The following is a 12,500-nucleotide window of genomic DNA, read 5'->3' as shown; positions in this document are numbered from 1 at the left end:
CGCACTGGAAGCTCCACTGTTGGATGAGAAATGATTGGTGTAAATATCCTAATCCTTTTTCAATTTGCTCATAGACTTAGTTCATATTTTGATAAAGATATATGTTTATATGATATATTTTATGTTCTGATTATCTATCTTGCTTTACTTTTTAGATGTGACAGATGACATCTTTGAAACGGCGAGTGGCCAAGTGACCACTAATAAATAGGGTGGATTTTCATGCATGGTGTTGTTGAACTCACCGAAAAAGAAGGGAGATTCCGTTTAGACAAATATTTTGCACCTGTTAGGAGAAATATTTCTCCCGTCAGCACGTTGCTGTCCTTTGGCCCTTCCCAGAAACAACCCTTTTCGTGCAGGATAACTGCCCAATACACACGTCAAGGGCAGTTACGAACTGGTGCGATGACCAAAATCACACGGAAGACTTTCCGCGGCCAAGCAAGGCATGTGGCTCAGACCCGATGAAACATGTTTGGCCGAATATTGTCAATGTTTGGGAAACGGCTAATGAAAGAACCTCACAATAGCAAATAGATCGTGCAAAAAGGAATGGAAAGTGTTACGAAGGAAACTGGGACCTCACGTAAGTTCTGCATCTCTGTCCTGAGAATTAGACAAGGTTTTGAATAACGATAGATTGTTACTATAACTTTGGTTGTGCCCAGTATTGGTCTTTCTTTTTTTTTTTTTACTATTATTACCGTTTTTCTATTTACAAATAAACCGATAGTGAAAAATTCTTCAAAATTAATAAGCGTCCTTCCAGTTATTCGATTTACTGAATCCCCCGGTAAAGAAAAACATATATTTTTTTATGTATATGTATGTTTATATATATATATATATATACATATATACATATACACACACATCCCAATCCCTTGTCCGTTGTTGTCGTGGGGGGCTTAGGAGGTGGAGTCTAGCCCTCGAATCAACTAATTTTGCATGGTCTTTTTTCCCTCTCCTGCTTTTCGTTTCCGTCCCTTCCCCAACTCCTATTCACTTCCTAAGGTGTGTGAGCCGTGCTTAAAGGATAAAAGGCTGACTTTGTGCCAGTCCTGAACGGCCTGAGGGAGCCATGGGCACGGTATCCCCCTGCTTTAGTTGTCTAGCCCTTACCCCTCAAGCGACCCCGAGGGGTGGACCGTTTCTCTCCCCAACATACTCCAGGCTTATCATGGCCAACAATGAATAACCATTAACCATTAACCATACTATTATTACAGGCAATGAGGCTTGCCTCTTCATCAAATAGCTCCACCAATTCAAACTCGCCCGATTCCCTGACCCCAGGCTCTCCTTTGACCACGGCTCTGAACACTACAACTAATACCCCCTCCTCAATGCCGACTAGTACAGTATCCACCCTAATCAACACCCTAGGAGACATTTCTACTCCCAACATGCTCAACTTCAACAACTATACCCCCACAACCTTCTTCATCAACTACCCCATCCTCCCTTATTACTACCTTACAACAACTATACCCCCACAACCTTCTTCATCAACTACCCCATCCTCCCTTATTACTACCTTACAACCTTATTGTCCACCTCCCCATAACACTACCTCCCTCAACACTACTCCCTCTTCCACATGCCCCCGTCCTTCTACTACCCCCATCTCTACAAAATTCTTAAAAAATCTATTTAGCCCAGCCAAATGGGACCGATTTTCGTGATCCCTCCCACAACTTCTCGCACTTTCTGCTTTGACAACCTGTTTTCATTCCTCAAATGCATATACATCCTTCACTTGATCTAACCCCTATACATTACCATACCCAACCTTAACCCATTTACTCGTCAATTCCTTTGCCCAACTTTGACAACTAATCACTAACTCAACCACCCTTCACTACCATTTACTATAGTGCTACATGACCTTAGATGTCTAGCACATTTATTTTGCTTTTAACCATTAACCATTAACCACCATGGCCAATAATGAAGATGTTATACCTTTATTAGGGGCAATGAGTTTTGCCCCCTTCATCGAATATCCCCACCCATACAAACTCTCACGATTCCCTGACCTCAGGCTCTCCTTTGACTACGGCTCCGAGCACAACAACTACTACCCCCTCCTCAATACCAACTAGAACATTATCCACCCAAATCAACACTTAATCCCCAGAAGACATTTCTACTCTCCCAATATGCTCAACTTCATCACCTCTACCCCCACAACCTTCTTCTTCAGACTCCCTACTCCAGTAATGTTGCTGGCTCTGCCCTCCCCCTACCTTACAAGCTCCCACACCCTTCCCTAAACCTATCCCTCCTCCATCTTACTTCCCCTCTTCTACCTCCTACCTTCCCCAGTCAAATTCACTCTGCTCTTCCCACCCCTCCATCCTCCTCATCCATTTCAGATATGATACAATGTTTCATAACTACAGTCCTAAGAGCTGCCCATACAGCTATTCCTTGAACCTCAAGACCCTATACTTCCAAATGTGTTCCATGGCTGAATTCCGATTGCAGTAAAGTGCTTTGCTTAAAACGTGCAGCCTGGAACAGTTACCACTACAAACAAGGCACCCCTGATCAGCCCTTATCTCCTTTAGAAGAGCATCCGCCTGTCTTCATTGTACAATCCAGAATAGTAAAACAAATAGCTGGCAAAATTATGTTTCCTGAATTACATATACATCTATCAATTGTTTGGTGCCGGATCCACAAACTATCAGGCATCCCCCCCCCCCCCTCCATCTATCCCCCGTCTTCCATTTTCAAGATACTCTTATCTCTGATCCTCTCCATGTCGCTTATGAACTGGGTGACTATTTCAGCTAGGTCAGTAGTGGTTCTCACCCACTTCTCTTCTATTAAGACCATTAGGGAACGCACCCCCATTATCTTCACCCTATCATCCACTGAGTCCTATAATGCTCCTATTTCATCCTCTAAACTCAGCGTAGCCTTACAGGCATGTCACAGCACGAATACCAGTATTCACTACCGTATGCACGAATACCAGTATTCACTACCGTATGCATACATATATGCTACGATACCTTCCATTGCCCTCTCTATCCTTCCTTTTAACAATTTTCAAGCCTTCCTGAAACCCAATAAATCGGGTACCCTCACTCAAGACTACCACCCCATCGCTCTAACTAGCTGCTTGTGCAAACTACTAGAGTGAATGTTTAACTTCTGTTTAATGTGGTATCTTGAATCTCACAATCTTATCTCTCCTTCCCAGTTTGGTTTCTGCTGTGCCCGAAGGACAGCTGACCTCCTTGCTCATTTTGAGACATATATTACATCTTCATTTGCACGCCATGAATCTGTATTAGCCATATTCTTTGATCTAGAAAAAGCATATGATATCACATGGCGGTACCATATTCTCCAACATACCATATTCTCTTGGCATATACGGAAACATGTGTGTCTTTATAGTCTTTTCTCTCCAAGCGCACTTTCCAGGTCAAAATTGCCTCTTCTACGTCATCCTTCTTTCCTCAATTCGAAGGCACCCCACAAGGCAATGTGCTCAATACGACTTTATTCCTTCTTGCTGTTAATGACATAGTCTCAATTCTACCACCAGGAATCTGGTCATCACTATATGTTGATGGTTTAACCATCTACGCTTCTGGCACATCCATACCAAATCTCCGCCAATTTCTTCAGTCTGCAATATCATCAGTATCTTCCTGGGCGACAAAACATGGCCTCCGCTTTTCTACCTCCAAATCTTTTTCCATCCTTTTCTCTCGCACACGTGTAGGTCCCAAGCCTCCACTCTGCTTATATGGAGCTCCACTCCAATACCGTTCCTCTGGCAAATTCCTAGGCGTTATTTTTGACTCCAAACTATCCTGGCGAGACCATATCCTTTACATTAAAGGAAAAGCTTGCACCGTCTCTGAATCTTACAAACTCTATACCATATATCCTGGGGCTCAGATTGCAAAACTCTCCTTCATCTTCATGTTACCTTGATCCTCTCCACTCTCGATTATGGATGCTATATCTACTCTGCCTCAACCTCTCTCCTTGCCAATCTTCATACAATCCACCACTGCAGTCTTTGCTTAGCCCTAGGTGCCTTTCGCTCCTCTCCAGTTAAGAGCCTGTACACTGAATCAGGCATACCATCTCTCTCTGGACACCATACCCTCCTCTCTCTCCGATGCTATGCTCGATTCCACCAACTTCCCCTCACTAAACTAACTATCCCATGATCCCTACTTCCTTTGCTGCTTCTCCACATTTACCTACTCCTTACTTCATATGCATGGATACTCTCCTCTCCCATTCTCCTTTTCCCCAGCCTCTCCCGTTCTCTGTCCATTCTCCTTTTCCCCAGCCTCTCCCGATCTCTGTCCATCCTGTTCACACGACATAAGAATCAGATTTTGCTTGGTGCCCAGCCATGTTGGAATACCCGGCAATTAACAGGCAGATACTCTAGCACGCTATGCTGCTATGTCCACATTACACCAACCACGTTTCTCATGTATACCAGTCACGGATTATTACCCCAACTTTAAGACCTTCTTGTATAACCGATAGCAATCTTTCTGGTTAAGACAGCACACACGCACATGAACACAGTCATTTTAGCTCTACTACGGTTTTAAGTTCAGTTGCTCTAAAATTATAACAACATATTTTCTTTTTATTGATTAAGTGTTTGGATGTGACAAGAATTTTATCATTTCAAAAACAAATGAAGATAATGTATGAAAATGTTGATTTTGTAACAAAAAACATGTATGGCATTTTAATCTAAAATACGCATATACTGTGAACGGATGTGCATTGACAAACAAAAGGAAAAAAAAATTTAATAAATGACAAAAGTATAGCGCAAGATGAACTGCCCATTTCAGAATCGTAATGATTATTTTTTTTTTTTTTTTTTTTTTTTTTTTTTTTTTTTTTTTTTTTTTTTTTTTTTTTTTTTTTTTTTTTTTTATTAAGATAGTAGTTCCTCGAGCTGAAACAAGCAATTTTTGTATTCTCTCACTAGGCTGTTCGAATGTGGATGCTACTCCTCAGAAAAACGCCGCGACTTAGGGAATACGAATAGCGAAAACCGTTGATTTTAGCATTAGAAACGACAATTATACATGTTTCGGTCCTCATTACAAATTATTGACTTAGTATTTCTATAGACGATATACACACTGATAAAATATATGTTAAATGTAACCCTACTGTAGATTTGCGTCCAAATTGTGTTCTATAATGAAGAATATGTAGCATGTTTTCTGTTTATTTAATCAGTGTTTGGTGGTGAAAAAATAAATACCTTAATTAGTTCGATTAACCGCTACTAGATGGTGTAGCCACGGCCCATGAAAAACATTTACAAAGGTATCAACAATTCTTGCAAAGATTTTTAATTGATATAGCTGGCATACAAAGACGTTTAAAGAATGAAGCATTTTCATGTTTCAAGCAATATGAATCTATAATTGAAAATGATTGTGCCATAGATGTTGCCATTTCGATAAACAAACAATTCCAGGAAGTCGCATTAAAAAATATTTATATATATATATCCAACAACTAAGTTAATGATAACTAAAGGCCTCTTCTGCAACGCCAACTCAACTGTTAACGTTAACGAAAAGTCTTAACAGTTCGGCGAGCTATTAAGGTTTTCCTGCCAGTTCAGTCCAAGTGTGACGTCGTTGTTATGATCCGCCCATCGTCTGCAATGTGCATTGGCAGAGCATATTCAACTCAGAAAAGTTTAAGTTAGGGATTATATTTCTAATTGATGCCTATTAGGCCGTTTGTCGTAAGTTACGATTATACATAGAAAGAATTCATATACTTTTATACATATTTTTTTATAAAGATATTGCGCAAAAAGAACACTCGAATGTACTTCCAATGCAGTACAGTTAGTAATCCAGATCGAAAATAAAAATGACATAACTATTACTTACACTTACACTGTAGTGCCACATATATAATTTCATATCATTGTAGTTTGTCCATTTCCTTTATGAAATGTAACTGCTTTAACCCCTTAACGGCGGGGTATGTGTACATGTGTACCGCTTGCGAACCCGGGAACGTGTATTCACGTGCTCCATTTCTAACATGTCCCTCTGGGGATGCGACTGGGCGTGATTGCTGTATGGCTGTATGAATGATTGCTTTTGAACTAGTTTGTATGTATACAGGGCTTTATTTTGTGTTTTTGTGCGTATCTGTGGAAATATGTGCCCACAACTGTGTGTGTTCGTGTGTATGTCGGTAATTTTACATGTGTAAGTGCGTGTGTGAATTGTATAAAATTTTACACATTTTTTGATTGCACATTTGTTTTGTCTGCTGTGTGTTTGTGTTGTTTCTCGGTCGTTTGTGTTGGGAAATCTGTGCATTCATCTTTGAATGTGTGTGTGTGTGTGTGTGTGTAATGTAGTAATTGTGAGTGAAAGTGCATGTTTGAATTGTATAAAATTTTACACATTTTTTGATTGCACATTTGTTTTGTCTGCTGTGTGTTTGTGTTGTTTCTCGGTCGTTTGTGTTGGGAAATCTGTGCATTCATCTTTGAATGTGTGTGTGTGTGTGTGTGTGTGTGTGTGTGTGTGTGTGTGTGTAATGTAGTAATTGTGAGTGAAAGTGCATGTTTGAATTGTATAAAAGTTTCCGCATGTTTTCCGTTGTTTGATTGACAAACGTGTGTGTTGGGAAGTTTGTGCGTTCTTTTGTAAAAATAAAAAATAGGTAATTGTGTCCATGCATGTGTAAAAGTTTTTAAAAATTGTGTTAGTAAGTTTGTGTGGACTCGGACGGTGACGGGAGGGCTGTCACTGAGGAATCTTCCATTTTTAAATATTTTTCTAAATTTTTTTTTTTTTTTGTGCCTCGTAACTTAAAGGAAGGTCGCACTTTTTGAGTTTTCTTGCTGATGACGTCATCAGCATGAAGAGCGAGAGAGAAAGAGACCGCCATGACGCTCGGCTTCACTGTGCTTGTGTACATGTGTGCGTGTGTGTGTGTGTGTGTGTGTGTGCGTGTGCGTGTGTGTGTGTGCGCGTGCGTGAGAGAGAGAGAGAAAGAGAGATAGATAAAGAGAGAGAGAGAGCGAGAGAGAGAGCGAGAGAGAGAGCGAGCGAGAGAGAGAGAGAGAGAGAGAGAGAGAGAGAGAGAGAGAGAGAGAGAGAGAGAGAGAGAGAGAGAGAGAGAGAGAGAGAGAGCGAGCGAGAGAGAGCAAGAGACAGTGGCGTCATGGTACGTGACAATATTACTTGATTTTCACGTCATTTCCGGCGCGTACCTCATGTGACAATATCACGGGATTTTCTGGAACCTTCCGGGTAGTTTGTGAAAAATTACCCGTTTCCCGCGCATACCTCACGTGACCTATCACATGACTTTTCCAACTCCGAAGAATCAGCCGTGGAAGACGACTCAGATGTGGATTATAACTATGTCCCGCTGGTGAATACTTCCTCGCGGAATACGTCAGACAGCAGTTGGAGCGCAACGCTCCCGGAACTCCTTCCGGCGTCACTGCTTCGAGGGGACACCGGGTGTGCACGCACACCTTGACAAATCGTCCAGCCCGATGGAAATATTCAGCAGCCTATTCCCAGAGGAGTTGTTTCAGACAATTGTGGACGAAACGAATCGGTAAGCAACTTCTTGATTTTTGTGCTCTGCCTTGAAAATGTAAATTTCTTTCTACATGTCCTTTTTTGGAACACCTGTTTTACAACGTCTTATTTTTTTTTAACTACAGGTGCACTCGACAGAACCCACAAACCACATGAAGGGGTGGGAGGACACAACGGTGCGGGAGGTCCGTTTATTTGTCGGCCTTAGGTCCTCATGGGACTTCAGGCTTCAGACCCATTGATGTCCTCGTCTGTGTTCGCCACGACTGTGTCCAGGGACCGCTTCGACACCCTTACCTCCGCCCTCCACTTCGCTAACAACGAAGGGGAGCACAGGGCGGAGGACCGGTTGTGGAAGCTGCGCCCTGTGATTGACGTCTTGGACTCGACGTACCGTTCCGTTTTCGTCACCAACAGGAACGTAACCGCCGACGAGAGCTTGTGGGCCTTCAAGGGCAGGCATCAAGCCCTGCAATATAACCCGAGCAAAAGGGCTCAGAGGGGCTTGAAGGTCTACAAGCTGTGTTCGTCCGACGGTCCAGAGGCAGGGTATACGACGGCCTTCAATATCTACATGGGGCAGGATTGCGGCGAGTTTCCAGCGAGTATGAAGGCCATCGACGACCTGATGGAGAAGGCAAAGCTGCTCGACAAGGGGTATCAGTTGTGCCCAAACAACTGATATTCATCCCCGACTCTCTGCCACTATCTGCAGGCCCGGAAAACCAGCGCCGTTGGCACAGTACGTGACAACAGGCGGGGTATGCCGTCGGACCTGCAAGCGATTTGGGGACAAATCGACTTCCGGAGTAATAACACCGGAATGCTTTGCCTGCAGTAGTCCTGTGACAATGCTATCCACTGCCCACAAGTCAAAGGTCGTTACCCTGCCTCCCAACCGCCGAGGGGTGGAGAGGTCGAAGCCCGAGGTCCCTGTCTGTTACAACAACGGCATGAAGGGCATCGACCTCTCGGATCAGCTCGTGTAGTCACATCCAGCCACCAAGAAGACCATCAAGTGGTATAAGGTTTTCTTTTACTTTGCTGGATATGACTACTGTCTGTCCACCGGGCCCTCGGCGGTACATTTTCACAGTACAAGTTCCGTACGGAATTTGTCCGGGAATTGCTGCAGCAAGGTAAGCATCTGACTTTTTGTTTCTTGTATTCTGATTTGAAATTGTGGTTTTTCATTCTACATGTCCATTTTGGAAGATGTAATTTCAATGTCCTTTTTTCTTGCATTTACAGGTGGCCGACCTGGCTCCTTCTGGCAGAATCCTCCTCAGAACCAACCTGAGGAGGATCCCCAGCAGCCGCACATGCCATTCGACACCCCTTTCCGGAGGTAGCGGAGATGTGGATTCTGCTGGAGGACCGACCGGCGCAGGAAGGAGACCAGAGTCATGTGTTCCAGCTGCGGCATGTCCGACGCCATGTTTTCAGGCATTCCATGCCAGAAAACACTTAATTTGTATATAAATATATATTTGTACTTATATAAATATGTATATTTTTTTCAATTTTTGAAAAAATAAAAATTCGACTTACCACTGCTTTTCTGTGCTCTCGCCAAAACAAACCATCGACTTTACACTCACCTTGGTCAAACACTCCTAAAAGGGAGTATATACTCGGTATGAGACAATAAAATCCTTCATATGACATTATATGGCTACAGTATGTCTGCAAACTTTCACATGTTTCTAGAGTGAAACACGGAGGTTGTAGTTATACGCAAACCAGCAGCCTGAGCGCACTAAAACTTCGGTGGGATGGGGAGACGGGTAGCGCGAGTTGAGCGCCCTGTCCCGGCGAGAGAACCAGCCGTTTGCATTTGTTCCCCGGAACAACGGCTGCAGAGCTGTTTTCCGACCTGTCGGCAGTGGGTCAATGAAGAGCATGGTAATCACCCTCAGTGTAACAGTAGGGAGTTCTCGGAATATCACTAATAACGACATCTCTAATTACCATACCCCCCCAATCCCTTGCCCGTTGTTGTCGTGGGGGGGAGACTGGGACCCAATGCTGGGGGACTCCCCAACCTTGGGACTCAGCCCTCGACTCAATAAATTTTGCATGGTCTTTTTTTTTTTTTTACCCTCCTACTTTTTCGTTTCTGTACCTTCACCAACCCCTTCTACTATCCACTTCCTAATGTGTGAGAGCCGTGCTGAAAGGATGAAAGGCTGACTTTGTGCCAGTCCTAAACGGCCTGAGGGAGCCATGGGCACGGTATTCCCCTGCTTTAGTTGTCTAGCCCTTACCCCTCAAGCGACCCTGAGGGGTGGACCGTTTCTCTCCCCAACATACTCCAGGCTTATCATGGCCAACAATGAATAACCATTAACCATACCCTTATTAGAGGCAATGAGGCTTGCCTCTTCATCAAATAGCTCCACCAATTCAAACTCGCCCGATTCCCTGACCCCAGGCTCTCCTTTGACCACGGCTCTGAACACTACAACTAATACCCCCTCCTCAATGCCGACTAGTACAGTATCCACCCTAATCAACACCCCAGGAGACATTTCTACTCCCAACATGCTCAACTTCAACAACTATACCCCCACAACCTTCTTCATCAACTACCCTATCCTCCCTTATTACTACCTTACAACCTTATTGTCCACCTCCCCATAACACTACCTCCCTCAACACTACTCATTCTTCCACATGCCCCCGTCCTTCTACTACCCCCATATCTACAAAATTCTTAAATAATCTATTTAGCCCAGCCAAATGGGACCGATTTTCGTGATCCCTCCCACAACTTCTCACACTTTCTGCTTTGACAACCTGTTTTCATTCCTCAAATGCATATACATCCTTCACTTGATCTAACCTCTATACATTACCTTACCCAACCTTAACCCATTTACTCGTCAATCCTTTGCCCAACTTTGACAACTAATCACTAACTGAACCACCCTTCACTACCATTTACTATAGTGCTACATGACCTTAGATGTCTAGCACATTTATTTTGCTTTTAACCATTAACCATCTAATTATCATCGTAAGGCCATTAACTTTTTATCTGAAATGTAGGAGGACTCAAATCACAAAAAGACCCTGCAGTCTCACTCTTGACATTATTGATTGCTACATAGAAAGATGCCAGTATATAATTATTCATTTATTACACAAATACGCACACACACACGTATACATACATAGGTATGAAAGATGGAATAATGCAATACCGCATTGATATAGGTCAGGGAGGATTGTTATACACATACATAGGTATATATGCTTATTCATGTATGTACTAATATCTTTGCATATACGCATAGATATTTGTCTTTCTATAGACAAATATAAACAATATATATATATATATATATATAAATTATATATGTGTGTGTGCGTATGTGTAAACACATTACTTTATATACATACGCGCACACACACACACACACACACACACACACACACACACACACACACACACACACACACACACACACACACACACACACACACACACACACACACACACACACACACACACACACACACACACACACACACACACACACACACACACACACACACACACACACACACACACACGCACACACACACATTATACATATTCATTTTAAAACTTTTGCGTAAAATTATTCGGATTAGATGATTCGTTTACGTTGTCCCATGGTGTCTGTATGAAGTGACGATGGATTGACAGTTTTCCAGATTATTTCTATAATCACACGCACAATGAAAAGATTTACATTTTTATTGTAACCCTACTGCGGTTTTGCGTTCAGCTAATGTTCTTTACTGAAAAATATAATGTAGCATGCTTTTTTTTTTTTCATACTGAATCACTGTTTTAATGTTTGGTTCTTGCGAAAAAAACGGTCCCTTCATTAGTTAAAATAGCCGTTGCTAGATGGTGCAGCTCAAGTTTCAAGAAATATGCAGCCATTATTAATACTTGCGTTGAAAGAGGGGGAAATGCCGCCTCACCTCCATAGGTGTTACCAATTCAATAAACAATCAGTGCCAGGAAATCGCATTTGAAAAATTTTCCCAAAACAAAGACAGTGATAGCTAATATTACGTAATAAGAAGAAATCGATGAAATGAAATGGCTTATGTAGTTTTCAAAAATAGATAGTAATACACTAGTTGGTCATTTATGTTCTACCAATCACATTTCTCCTTACTTACAACCTAGGGTTTTCGCCTCATTCATAAAAAGACTATTTACTCAATGTTTACATAGAAGTGGCTGCTAAATGTACAAAAGTGAGACCTAGCAAGTGCACTGAAATATAATATTTGTGCATATATACGTATAATATATGAATATATATGTACATAGACTGCCGTGATAGTGGCAGTGGTTAGAACATTGGAGTTCAATCCTCGTCGCGGCGGTCGTAAATATACCAGTGCCCCGACTGGAGGTTTGAGCACGATCTCTTTTATTTCGCCTCATTCATAAAAAAAATACTATTTGCTCTATGCTTATCTCGATGTGGTTGCCATATGTACATAATTGGTACCCAGCAAGTGTATTGAAATATAATTCCGCACATATATATATATATATACACTTATATACACATATATAAACATATACACATACATTTATGTATATGTATATACGTATATGTGTGTGTGTGTATATATGTATATATACGTGAATTAATATATGTATATACATATATTTATATATGCATATATATGTATGTATAAATATGTATATATATATATATGCATGTATACATATATATTTAATGTATATATATACATACATATGGGGGGAGTGAGTGTATATATATATATACATACATATATACATATATGAGTATATATATATGTATGTATATATGTAATTATGTGTTTATCTACACATATATAAACATATATGTATAT

General features: G+C 41.6%; 2 protein-coding genes across 5 annotated transcripts in view; both read left to right on the top strand.

The window, feature by feature from the left end:
- LOC125031496 (piggyBac transposable element-derived protein 4-like) overlaps positions 1 to 9,158 on the top strand; it is a 9,773-nt gene extending 615 nt beyond the window's left edge. Inside the window, exons 1-5 of one of the 2 annotated variants that reach the window (XM_047622310.1) lie at positions 1 to 39; positions 156 to 589; positions 7,382 to 7,623; positions 7,733 to 8,746; positions 8,859 to 9,158. The exon at positions 1 to 39 is cut by the window's left edge and continues 615 nt beyond it. In XM_047622310.1, the coding sequence (XP_047478266.1) occupies positions 7,822 to 8,289 (468 nt within the window). In that variant the 5' untranslated portion in view covers positions 1 to 39; positions 156 to 589; positions 7,382 to 7,623; positions 7,733 to 7,821 and the 3' untranslated portion in view covers positions 8,290 to 8,746; positions 8,859 to 9,158. Of the gene's footprint in view, positions 40 to 155; positions 590 to 7,120; positions 7,624 to 7,732; positions 8,747 to 8,858 lie in introns of those variants that run through there. The other variant, XM_047622309.1, reaches the window with a different exon arrangement.
- The window catches only part of LOC125031495 (3-methyl-2-oxobutanoate dehydrogenase [lipoamide] kinase, mitochondrial-like), a 46,431-nt gene that overhangs the window by 26,764 nt on the left and 7,167 nt on the right, over positions 1 to 12,500 (top strand). The window lies entirely within an intron of this gene.

The sequence above is a fragment of the Penaeus chinensis genome, chromosome 13 (genome assembly GCF_019202785.1).
Source record: "Penaeus chinensis breed Huanghai No. 1 chromosome 13, ASM1920278v2, whole genome shotgun sequence".
In the NCBI taxonomy this organism is placed as follows: Eukaryota; Metazoa; Arthropoda; class Malacostraca; order Decapoda; family Penaeidae; genus Penaeus; species Penaeus chinensis.
This window is presented reverse-complemented; position numbering and strand designations above follow the sequence as displayed.